Raw genomic sequence first — 12,889 nt, 5'->3', positions numbered from 1 at the left:
TTTTTTTTTTGAGACGGAGTCTCGCTTTGTCGCAGTGCAGTGGCGCGATCTCGGCTCACTGCAAGCTCCGTCTCCTGGGTTCACACCATTCTCCTGCCTCAGCCTCCCAAGTAGCTGGGACTACAGGCGCCCGCCATCACGCCCGGCTAATTTTTTGTACATTTAGTAGAGACAGGGTTTCACCATGTTAGCCAGGATGGTCTCGATCTCCCGACCTCGTGATCCACCCGCCTCGTCCTCCCAAAGTGCTGGGATTACAGGCGTGAGCCACCGCGCCCGGCCCAGTTTCCTCTTTTTTTTTTGAGATAAGAGTCTGGCTCTGTCGCCCAGGCTGGAGTGCAGTGGTGCCATCTCCGCTCACTGCAAGCTCCGCCTCCTGGGTTCAAGCCATTCTCCTGTCTCAGCCTCCCGAGTAGCTGGGACTACAGGCACCCGCCACCATGCCTGGCTAATATTTTGTATTTTTAGTAGAGACGGGGTTTCACCGTGTTAGCCAGGATGGTCTCATCTCCTGACCTCGTGATCCGCCCGCCTCGGCCTCCCAAAGTGCTGGGATTACAGGCATGAGCCACCACTCCCGGCCAGTTTCCTCCTTTAAAATGGAAATATGGCCATGCACAGTGGCTCACGCCTGTAATCCCAACACTTTGGGAGGCCAAGGCAGGCAGATCGCTTGAGACCAGGCATTCAAGACCAGTTTGAGCAACATGGAAAAACCTCGTGTCCACAAAAAATAAAAAAATTTGCCAAGCATAGTGAGGTGCACAACTGTAATCCCAGCTACCCGGGAGGCTGAGGTGGGACAATTGCTTGAGCCTGGTAAATTGAGGCTGCAGTGAGCCTTGATCATGCCACTGCACTCCTGAGAGCGAGACCCTGTCTCAAAAATAAAAAAATAAAATAGAAATAATGCTACTTCAAAGGTTATTGTAAAGGTTGAAAGAAAGGTGGCTTATGCCTATAATCCCAGCACTTTGGGAGGTGAAGGTTGGAGGATTGTTTGAGCCCAGGAGATTTAAACCAGCCTGGGCAACATGGCGAAACCGTCTCCACAAAAAAATACAAAAATTAGCCCGGCACGGTTGTGCTTAGCTACTTGAGGGCTTGAGGCAGTAGGATCGCTTGAGCCTGGGAGTTGGAAGCTGCAGTGAGCCGTGATTGCACCACTGCACTCCAGCCTGGGAAACAAAGTAAGACTCTGTCTCAAAAAAAAAAAAAAAAAATTAAAATTAAAAGAAAGAATATGTATAAAATGTTTAGCACATAATATACACACAAGTATCAGTTCCCTTTCCTTTCCTCCTGTTTTCTGGAGGATTTTTACTTATTGTAGAAAATAAAGCAATCCTTTCAGCATTTTCTTTTTTTGTGTGTGTTTTGTTTTTCTTTTTAGAGAGGTCTTGCTCTGTTGCCCAGACTGGAGTGCAGTGGCATGATCATAGCTCACTGCAGCCTTGAATTCCTGGATTCAAACCATCTTCCCCAGTAGCTGGGAATACAGGCCTTTAAACATTTCTGATGCAGCAGGACCGCCTGCCTTAACTTACAGTTGATTGGTTGTCTACTGGTGAAGAACTACTTCTAATGAAATTCTCAGGATTTTTTCTTCTTCAAAATAACTTGTTTTTAGCTTAAAATTTCCAACTTCTTTTGCATTCGAACTACTTACTAGGGACTCAAGAAAGCAATCAACTGGAAAAAGTGAAGTAGGATAAAACCAGGAACTCCATGGTGAGTGAAATGCTAAAACTGCAATGAATTTTTACAACGAATAATCCAATTCCCCTGTAAAGATGTACATAAAATCAAGAAAAACTGCCTGTCCTGTGGCTGAGCAAGTTATACACTAGGGTCGTCAGGTTGAGGAGTAATTTTGAAGTTTCTCTCCAATCGACAGGACTCAAAGTGTGTCAGAGCCTGGCTTTTCCATGATCACTTTCTACAAAAAGATGCACTTGGAGGCATTCCCGACACCCCAAGAAATGCATGAAAACTTTAGCTGCAATCCTGGAAGAAATGGTGTTTCAAGTCAAAGAATGAAAAGTAGCATTTGACTTCTGAATGTATTGCTAGGCCCCAACTTGACCACTAGTTTCCTATACTGTCTTAACAGAGGCTTTTGGTTTGCAATATCAATCGACTCTTTTTTTTTTTTTTTTTTTTTGACAGGGTCTTGCTCTGTCACCCAAGCTGGATAAAAGTGTCATGGCTTACTCCAGTGTTGACTCCTGGGCTCAAGCAATCCTACCACCTCTCTGCCTCCTGAGTAGCTGGGACTACAGGTGCGTGTCACCATGCCTGCTAATTTTTGTGTTTTTTGTTTTGTTTTGTTTTTGAGACAGAGTCTTGCTCTGTCGCACAGGCTGGAGTGAATTGGTGCAATCATGCTCGCTAAATTTTTTTTCTTTTTGAGACAGAATCTCGCTCTGTCACACAGGCTGGAGTGCAATGGTACAATCTGGGCTCACTGTAACCTCCGCTTCCCAAGTTCAAGCAATTCTCCTGTCTCAGCCTCCTGAGTAGCTGGGATTACAGGCATGCGCCACCATGCCTGGCTAATTTTTGTATTTTTAGTAGAGATGGGGTTTTGCCATGTTAGCTAGGCTGGTCTCAGACTCCTGGCCTCAGGTGATCCACTGACCTCAGCCTCCCAAAGTGCTGAGATTACAGGCCTGAGCCACCGCCCCTGGCCTAATTTTTGTATTTTTTGTAGAGAAGGTGTTTCACCATGTTGCCCAGGCTGGTGGCAAACTCCTGGGCTCAAGTTATCCACCAGCCTTGGCCTCCCAAAGTGCTGGGATTACAGGCATGAGACACCAGCCAGGCCTATCAAGTCTTTTGATAAGAAAAACAAATGGCAATTATACTTTCTTAAACTGGAGACTATTAACACATTAATTACTTAAACGAGTTCTGAAAATGTCTAAACCGATATCAAATAATTATTTAATAATAATAGCACTAGATTCAACACTACACATTCTAGTAGCAACCTTAAGCTGATCCTGAAAAGTTAGAGAAAATAGTCCAGGCAGGGTGGCTTACGCCTGTAATCCAGCAATTTGGGAAGCCGAGGTGAGCAGATCACTTGAGGCCAGGAGTTCAAGACCAGCCTGGCCAACATGGTGAAACCCCATCTCTAGCAAAAATACAAAAATTAGCTGAGCATACTGGCGCACACCTGTGGTCCCAGCTAGGGAGGCTGAGGCATGAGACTCCCTTGAACTGGGAGGTGGAGACTACAGTGAACAGATGTCACACCACTGCACTCAGTCCTGGGCAACAGTGTCTCTGTCTCAAAAAAAAAAAGGAGAGAAAATAGAAAAATAAAATGTACTTGACTAAGAGAGTAAGGCTAAAAGCCAAGCTTAGGAGATCAGTCTTTCCAGCCCCTGCAGGCTTTTTCAGTCAATACCTTAAAGTGTAACGTCCCTTTGAAAATGTTGCCAGGAGAAGCAGGCATAACTTGTTCTGTTACTCAACCTGTCTGTTTCCAGTCACAGCATAATGATTATGCAAATAATCTTTTCTTGAAACTATGAAATCACATGGCTAAATGTAATTGTCAAGGCAGCAGTTTTCTCAGAATTTAAGAAGTAACTGTAGAGAAAATGCTCCACAATGTCTTTGTAGTCAGTTTTCCCTCATTCTTATTCCTCTCAATTCCCAAATAATGACTGGCACAATACAGCTTTCAAATATGTGAAAGAAGATATCCTCTTAAACCCCTGGACAGACAGCACTGGTATGACCCTATGTAGGTCACATGATAATACCCAAGTATAGAGAAGCAAGGAATCCTATGAACCCAGTTTTAAGCCCTTATAAAACTGTTGTCCAGAAACTAAGACAAAAGTCTCCTATTTAAAACTATTTTAATGTTTCATCACTATTGTATTATAAAATGGGATTAAGATTCTTACCTGATTTTTTTTTATTGAGACAGAGTCTCACTCTGTCACCCAGGCTGGAGTGCAGTGGCATGATCTTGGCTTACTGAAACCTCCGCCTCCCAGGTTCAAGTGATTCTCCTGCCTCAGCCTCCCCAGTAGCTGGGACTACAGGCGCGCGGCCGTGATGCCCCGCTAATTTTTATATTTTTAGTAGAGACGAGGTTTCGCCATGTTGCCCAGGCTGGTCCCGAACAACTGACTTTCAAGTGATCCGCTCGCCTCGGCCTTCCAAAGTGCTGGGATTCAGGCGCGAATCACCACCCTGCCAGGCCTCATTTCGTTTTTAGTACAGTATTATATTCAAATTTAAAACCAGAGATTTTCAAAGATGACACTTAACTTTAAAAGATAAAAAGTACTCCAAAGCAGGTTGGGCGCAGTGGCTCACGCCTGTAATCCCAGCACTTTGGGAGGCCGAGGCGGGAGAATAACTTGAGGTCAGGAGTTCGAGACCAGCCTGGCCAACATGGGAGAAACCCCGTGTCTACTAAAAATACAAAAATTAGCCGGGCGTGGTGGCGCAGGCCTGTAATTCTAGTTACTCCGGAGGCTGAGGCAGGAGAATCGCTTGAACCCGGAAGGCGGAGGTTGCAGTGAGCTGAGATCGTGCCATTGCACTCCAGCCTGGGTGACAAGAGCTAGACTCCGTCTCAAAAAAAAGAAGTTCCTATAATTTCTAAAAGAAGCAAAGAAAGTTTCCATACAGAATTAAGAGAAAAATGTTAAGACCCAGACTTGGGGTTGGATGAAATAGCATGAGGCAACAGAACACAGGAGTTAAGAGCTTCCGTGTGATTCCCAGCTCAAGCTGGAGCAAATGACTTATTTCTCAGAGCCTCAGTTTGCTTACCTGTAAAGTAGGAATAATGATAATACGTACCTCCTAGCTCATCAAATTGTTCCAAAAATTAAATACAACAAAAGGCCTAACAAATTGCCTCATAAGGGCTCAATCAATCGTATTATTGCAACCATTTCGCTTGTATTTGAGTGTGAAGCGCCTAGAAAACCACAGGACCCCTACGGCGAGCCGGGAATTTTTAGATATTTTCCTCCGAGTCAACGCTCAGTGAAATCAGTTCAATCAGTGGCCCGACACCGTGCGGCTGACACAGCTTACCCCCGACCCTGAGGTCAGGGGTCCCCGGAGCCCAAGGTCGCTTCCAAAGCTCAGCGAGGCGGAGGTGCGGCCCGGGCTGGTCTGGTTCGGCCACCGTTGTTATGGCAACCGCCAATAGGTTGGCTTCATCTCTAACTGAAAGTCTGCACAGGAGGGGCCGATCGAAGGGCCCCGAAGTGGGCAGCACAGGCTCCTCGACGACTTCCTAGGTCGCAATCTCCAGGAAAACGACCACAGGGTCAGCGGAGCTAGCCGCCGAGCCCCGCTCCCTGGGCCCTTCCGGCGGCTGCGCCCTTTCACCCCGGAAGTGGGCGGGAGAGGAAGCGGCTGGTGATGCTGGAACAAACATGGCCGCTCTGGCGCCCGTCGGCTCCCCCGCCTCCCGCGGTCCTAGGCTGGCCGCGGGCCTCCGGCTGCTCCCAATGCTGGGTTTGCTGCAGTTGCTGGCCGAGCCTGGCCTGGGCCGCGTCCATCACCTGGCACTCAAGGTAAAGCTTGGCAAGGCCGGGCCGGGGGGCGGAGGCCGAGGCCACTCCCCCGGGTTTTAGGGCAACTTTGGCCCATTGGGGACCTCTGAGCCACTGAACCACTTCTTTGCCCCTGGCTGCGGCCTTTCACTGACAGGTGGCGGGGTCTGTGGGGAAGGCGGGTCTGGGCGGCGCTGGGGTCCTCGGGCTGACCGGCACGGGGCGGGAAGACTCGAGCTGAGGGAGGGGAAGGGGCTGAACTGTGGCGTTGCCCCCACGGACTCGGGAGGCTGCTCTTAAATCCCTGCTGGCTTGCCTGAATATCCTCACTCAGGGCAGCCCGATCGCTTTTCTCCTTTCTCCCCTCCAGCTTTTATGCTGGCTTTCCTTGTCCGCGGTCTGCGCTCTTCCGTGCCCTTGTACTGTACCGGCGGTTTGAAGGTACTTGGAACCTTAGCCTCAGTTTCCCATTTCGGTTTAGGGCGCTCTCTGGAGCGAGGCTCTTCAGAAGGAATTTCAAATCTTGCTTAAAACACGTGACTGAGAATGTAAAGCCAGCATTAAGATGTGTCTCTAATCAAAGGGCCTGCTTTTTCTTCCTCTATCCAGCCATTGTCTAGGGAAGAGAGATTTTTGATAAACCTAGAATGATACCCTGGATCTTGTTTTGTAACTAGCAGAGAAAAGACCTCTAAGGCTGAAACGCACCCTAAGGTGGTTCAGCAGTTTACTATATCTTGGAAATTGTCCAGGTGCTGTGGCTCATGCCTGTAATCCCAACACTGGGAGGCCTATGCAGGAGGATTGTTTGAGCCCAGGAGTTCGAGACCAGCCTAGTCAACGTGCTAAGGACCCCCCCTCCCCAAACCTGTCTCTACAAAAAATTAAAAATTAACCAGGTGTGGTGGCAAACGCCTGCAGCTTCTGGGGAGGCTGAGGCTGGAGGATCACTTGAGCCTAGGAGGTTGAGACTGCAGTGAGCCGTGATTACTCATTGCATTCCAGCCTGAGGAACAGAGCAAGACCCTTTCTCAAAACATATAAACAAAATTAGAGACATAGAAAAGTAAATTGTTATGACCCAAACTCTTGTACATTATTTTCATACCATACAGTCTTCTAAGAAGTGGAACTGTAGGCGGGGCGCAGTGGCTCACGCCTGTAATCCTAGCACTTTGGGAGGCCGAGGCAGGCAGATCACGAGGTCAGGAGATCGAGACCATCCTGGCTAGCACGGTGAAACCCTGTCTCTACTAAAAAAAAAAAAAAATTAGCCAGGCGTGGTGGCGGGCGCCTGTAGTCCTAGCTACTCGGGAGGCTAAGGCAGGAGAATGGCGTGAACCTGGGAGGCGCTTGTAGTCCCAGCTACTCGGGAGACTGAGGCAGGAGAATGGCGTGAACCCGGGAGGCGGAGCTTGCAGTGAGCCGAGATCCCGCCACTGCACTCCAGCCTGGGCAACAGCACGAGACTCCGTCTCAAAAAAAAAAAAAAAAAAGAAGTGGAACTGTAGAAAGTTTGTCTTGTAAAAACACATTGTTTTAGCAAACTATGAAGCATTGTATTTTGTTAATGTAGAATTTAAAGAATACAGAATGAAATTAAAAGCCTGGCTTGACTGGGCGCGGTGGCTCACACCTATAATCCTAGCACTTTGGGAGGCCGAGGTGGGCGGATCACCTGAGGTCAGGAGTTCGAGACCAGCCTGGCCAACATGGCAAAACCCCTCTCTACTAAAAATACAAATATTAGACGGGCGTGGTGGCACATGCCTGTAGTCCCAGCTACTTGGGAGGCTGAGACAGGATAATTGCTTGAACCCGGGAGGCTGAGATTGCAGTGAGCAGAGATCGTTGTGCCACTGCACTCCAGTCTGGGCGAAAGAACTATACTCTGTCTCAAATAAATAAATAAATAAATAAATGCAAGCCTGACTGGATCCATACAACCATACTTTTTGGTAACAACTTTTGTTGTTCATAGGTAAAAATTATCCTGATTAAAATGGTTCAATCACAGGGGTGGGGGTGGGGCAAGTGAATTTTGACTCTTTGAGAATCTGTTGAGAGCTATAGAACCTCTCTCCAGAAAAGTGCATGTAGAAATGTAGACAAAACTTGGCCGGGCATGGTGGCTCACACCTGTAATCCCAACACTTTCAGAGGCTGAGGTGGGTGGATCACTTGAGGTGAGGAGTTTGAGACCAGCTTGGCCAACATTGTGAAATCACATCTCTACTAAAAACACAAAAATTAGCCAGGCGTGGTGGCAGGTGCCTGTAATCCCAGCTACTCAGGGGGCTGAGGCAGGAGAATCGCTTGGACCCAGGAGTAGGAAGTTGCAGTGAGCCGAGATCGAGCCCCCGTACTCCAGCCTGGGCGACAGAGCAAGACTCCGTCTCAAAATAAAGAAATAAATAAAATAAAATAAACATCCGAAGTCAGGGGTGTCCAATCTTTTGGCTTCCCAGGGCCGCACTGGAAGATGAAAAGTTGTTTTGGGTCACACATAAAATAGACTAACAGTAACCATAGCAGATAAGCTTAAAAAAATTGCAAAAAAATCTCGTAATGTTTTAAGAAAGTTCACAAATTTGGCTGGGCGCAGTGGCTCACGCCTGTAATCCCAGCACTTTGGGAGGCTGAGGTGGGCGGATCACAGGGTCAGGAGATCGAGACCATCCTGGCTAACAAGGTGAAACCCCGTCTCTACTAAAAATACAAAAAATTAGCCAGGCGTGGTGGCAGGTGCTGGTGGTCCCAGCTACTCGGGAGGCTGAGGCAGGAGAATGGCGTGAACCCGGGAGTCGGAGCTTGCAGTGAGCCAAGATCACGCCATTGCATTCCAGCCTGGGTGACAGAGCGAGACTCCTTCTCAAAAAAAAAAAAAGAAAGTTCACAAATTTGTGTTGGGCCGCATTCAAAGCCATCCTGGGCCGCATGCATCCTGGACAAGCTTGTTCTGAGTTCTTGCCCAAGGAAATGGAAATCATTTGAAGAGAGCCTGTCAGAGCAGCAACTTTAGATTGTCTGTTTTGCTTGAGACTGAGTGAAATAGGATACTTGATCAGATTAGAGACCCATAATGGCAAGGATAACTTGAAGAGGTCACTGAGTACCAGGAGTATGCGTTGATCTCTTAAAACCTGGCTGCGCCTGGTAGCTCACACCTGTAATCTCAGCACTTAGGGAAGCTCGTTTGAGGTCAAGAGTTGGAGGCTGCAGTGAGCTATGATGGCGACACTACACTCTAGCCTGGGCGACAGAGCAAGACCCCATCTCAACAACAGCAACAAAAATTAGCCAGATGTGGTGGTGCATACCTATAGTCCCAGCTACCAGGGAGGCTGAGGTGGCAGGATCCCTTGAGCCTAGGAGTCAGAAGCTGTAGTGAGCTATAATGGCTCCAGCCTGGGGGACAGAGTGAGACCCTATTTCTTAAAAAAAAAAAAAAAAAAAAAAAAAAGACAAAGCAAAACAACCTTTTTATTGTGGAGAATTTCCAATATACTAAAGCAGATAGAATAGTATAATGAACTCCCATGTGCCTGTCACCCTCAATAACCATCAACACATGGCTGATTCTGCCTCATCCCACATACATCAATTTCTGGTTCTTATTTTTTATTATTTTTAAAATTAGAAATTAGTCCTCTTGTATTTTTATTGTCTTACTCCATGCTACATTTTCCACCATTCTTCTGGCTTTCCCAGTCTTCTCACAGTCCATCTCTTTTGACTTTTCCCTATATTCCTTGCCTTTTTATTTATTAATTATTATTATTTTTTTTTTTGAGACAGAGTTTTGCTCCGGCACCCAGGCTGGAAAGCAATGGCGCGATCTCAGCTTACAGCAACCTCCGCCTCCCGGTTCAAGCGATCTCCTGCCTCAACCTCCCAAGTAGCTGGGATTATAGGCATGCGCCACCACGCCTGGCTAATTTTTGTATTTTTAGTAGAGATGGGGTTTTGCCATATTGATCAGGCTAGTCTTGAACTCCTAACCTCAGGTGATCCACCTGCCTCGGCCTCCCAAAGTGCTGGGATTACAGGCGTGAACCACTGCTCCTGGCTATTTATTATTTTTGTTTATTTTTTTAAAGACCTGTCAGCAGGAAATACTCCTTGCCTTTTAAGAACAACTTTATTGAGGTATAATTTACATACCATAAGATCACCCATTTTAACTGTATAATGCAATGATTGTTAGTAAGTTTACCGAGTTGTAAAGCTATGACCACAATCTAGCCACAGAACGTTTCTGTCACCCCATAAGATCCCTTGTGTTGGTTTAGAATCAATTCCCATTCCCACCACTAGTCCCAGGCAGCCACTAATCTACTTTCTGTCTCTATAAACCTGCCCTTTCTGGATGTTTAATGTAAGTGGAATCACAGGATGAGTAGGCTTTTTTTTTTTTTTTTTTTTTAGACGGAGTCTCGGACTGTTGCCTAGGCTGGAGCGCAATGGCGTTATCTCGGCTCACTGCAACCTCTACCTCCCAGGTTCAAGCGATTCTCCTGCCTCAGCCTCCCGAGTAGCTGAGATTACAGGCACCTGCCACCACGCTCAGCTAATTTTTGTATTTTTAGTAGAGACAGGGTTTTGCTGTGGCAGCGAGGCTTGTCTCGAACTCCTGGCCTCAAGCAGTCCGCCCGCCTCAGCCTCCCAAAGTTCTGGGATCACAGGTGTGAGCCACTGTGCCCGGCCGATAGGTAGGCTTTTGTGCCCATCTTTCTTTCTTTCTTTCTTGAGCTTCATTCATTTTGTGCCATGTGTCAGTAATTCATTCCTTTTTACTGTTGAATGGTCTTCCAGCGTGTGGATATATCTTCTTTTGCTTAGCAGTTCACCAGTCGATGGATGTTTGGGTTGTTTCCACTGTTTGGCCATTATGAATGATGGTGCCATAAACGTTCACATTGCAAGGCTTTGTGGGACCATATGTTTTCATTTCTCTTGGATGATATCCAGGAGTGGAGTAGAATTGCTGGGTCATATGATAGATTTATGTTTAACTTTTTAAGAAACTGCCAAACTATTTTCCAAAGTGGCTCTACCATTTTACATCCCACTAGCAATTTATGAGAGTTCTCTTTCTTCACAATGTTATCAGCATTTGTCATTGTCTTCCTGTATTATTTTAAAGCATATTGGCTGGGTGTGGTAGCTCATGCCTGTAATGGCCTTTGGGAGGCCAAGGCAGGTGGATCACCTGAGGTCAGGAGTTCGAGACCAGCCTAGCCAACATGGTAAAACCCTGTCTCTACTAAAAATACAAAAATTAGCTGAGTGCGGTGGCAGGCGCCTGCAATCCAAGCTACTGGGGAGGCTGAGGCAGGAGAATCACTGTAACGCAGGAGTTGGAGATTGCTATGAGCTGAGATTGTGCCACTGCACTCAAGCCTGTGCGATAGAGTGAGACTCCCATCTCAAAAAAAATTAAATAAATAAAGCAAATCAAAGGCATTGCATCATTTCATTCTTAAATATTTTGATATTACCTGTAAAAAATAAGAGCTCTTTTAAGAACATGGCTACAATGCTATTATAACAAAAAAATCCTTAGTATCATATAATGTCAGATCAGATTCAAATTTTCATTGGTCATAAATGGATTGAAAAAGTTTTAAAAAATCAGGATCTAAGTCACATCCTCATACTGTGATCAGTTAATACGTCTTTTTTTTTTTTTTGAGATGGAGTTTGCTCTTGTTGCCCAAGCTGGAATGCCATGGTATAATCTCGGCTCACTGCAACCTCTGCCTCCCAGGTTCAAGTGATTCTCCTGCCTCGACCTCCTGAGTAGTTGGGATTACAGGCACCTGCCACCACACCTGGCCAATTTTTTGTATTTTTAGTAGAGACGGAGTTTCACCATATTGGTCAGTCTGGTCTCGAACTCCTGACCTCAGGTGATTTACCCGCCTTGGCCTCCCAAAGTGATAGGATTACAGGCATGAGCCACCAGGCCCAGCGTGATCAGTAAATAAGTTTTATTTCGGGGGGAGGTGGGGGGGCACGGAGTCTCATCCTGTCCCCCAGGCTGGAGTGCAGTGACGCAATCTCAGCTCACTGCAACCTCTGCTTCCCGGGTTCAAGCAATTCTGCTGCCTCAGCCTCCCGAGTACCTGGGACTACAGGCGCCCACCACCACGCCCAGCTAATTTTTGTATTTTTAGTAGAGACGGAGTTTCACCATATCGGCCAGGCTGGTCTCAAACTCCTGACCTTGTGATCCGCCTGCCTCGGCCTCCCAAAGTGCTGGGATTATAGGCATGAGCCACCATGCCCTGTGTGATCAGTTAATATGTTTTTTAAGTCTCTTAATATAGAGGATCACACTCCTCCTAGTCACTCACGCTAGATTTTGCTGGTTGTTTCTTTGTAATATAGTTAAATATGTAGGTTTAACCTTTGTATTTTCTGTAAGTTGGTGATTGGATCCAGAGGCTTGATTATGCTCAGGTTTGATTCTTTTTTTTTTTTTTTTTTGAGACAGAGTTTCGCTCTTGTTGCCCAGGCTGGAGTGCAATAGCGCAATCTCGGCTCACCACAATCTCTGCCTCCCGGTTCAAGCAATTCTCCTGCCTTAGCCTCCCGAGTAGCTGGGATTACAGGCATGTGCCACCATGCCTGGCTAATTTTGTATTTTTAGTAGAGACGAGGTTTCTCCATGTTGGCCAGGCTGGTCTCCAAAGCCTTACCTTGTGATCCGCCCGCCTTGGCCTCCCAAAGTGCTGGGATTCCAGGTGTGAGCCACCATGCCTGGCCAGGTTTGATTGTTTTAGCAAGACTGCTTCATAGGTAGTGCTATGTTCTTCCTTTGGGAGGCACAGTGTCTGATTGTTGTTCTTTTGCGATGTTGGTCCCTGTTAATGCCCAGTGCTTATGTTCCTTTGTTCATTAGGTTTATTGAGATTTAATTATGCTATTTGGTATCAAAGGATAAGACTGTTAAGTTACATATTTTATTTTTATTTTTATTTTTATTTTTGAGACAGGGTCTCATTCTATTGCCCAGGCTGGAATGTAGTGATATGAACACGGCTCACGGCTCACCGCAGCCTCCACCTCCTGGGCTCAAGCAGTCCTCTTGCCTTAGTCTCCTGAGTGGCTGGGACCACCCGCCACCATGCCTGGCTAATTTTTAAATTTTTTTGTAGAGATAGGGTCTCACCATGTTGCTCAGGCTGGTCTCAAACTCCTGGCCTCAAGTTATCCTCCTGCCTTGGCCTCCCAAGGTGCTGGGATTATAGGCATGAGCCACGGCGCCCAGCCAAATTATATATTTTATTGTACAGTAGGTCTTGTTGTGTTTTTCTAATGTGGCACACAAGACAAAAGAAGTG

The 12,889-nt window shown here is 46.7% G+C and overlaps 2 protein-coding genes across 9 annotated transcripts in view; one reads left to right on the top strand and one right to left on the bottom strand.

Moving 5' to 3' along the window:
* The window catches only part of FNBP1 (formin binding protein 1), a 167,811-nt gene extending 162,445 nt beyond the window's left edge, over positions 1 to 5,366 (bottom strand). For all 5 annotated transcript variants that reach the window (XM_063788172.1, XM_063788176.1, XM_016961853.4 and 2 more), the window contains exon 1: positions 4,834 to 5,366. The gene's annotated coding sequence lies outside the window, so the exon portion shown is untranslated. The remainder of the gene's footprint in view (positions 1 to 4,833) is intronic.
* The window catches only part of GPR107 (G protein-coupled receptor 107), an 86,871-nt gene continuing 79,333 nt past the window's right edge, over positions 5,352 to 12,889 (top strand). For all 4 annotated transcript variants that reach the window (XM_009457495.5, XM_009457494.5, XM_054658471.2 and 1 more), the window contains exon 1: positions 5,352 to 5,561. In XM_009457495.5, the coding sequence (XP_009455770.1) occupies positions 5,421 to 5,561 (141 nt within the window). In that variant the 5' untranslated portion in view covers positions 5,352 to 5,420. The remainder of the gene's footprint in view (positions 5,562 to 12,889) is intronic.

The sequence above is a fragment of the Pan troglodytes genome, chromosome 11 (assembly GCF_028858775.2).
Source record: "Pan troglodytes isolate AG18354 chromosome 11, NHGRI_mPanTro3-v2.0_pri, whole genome shotgun sequence".
NCBI classification, from domain to species: domain Eukaryota; kingdom Metazoa; phylum Chordata; class Mammalia; order Primates; family Hominidae; genus Pan; species Pan troglodytes.
This window is presented reverse-complemented; position numbering and strand designations above follow the sequence as displayed.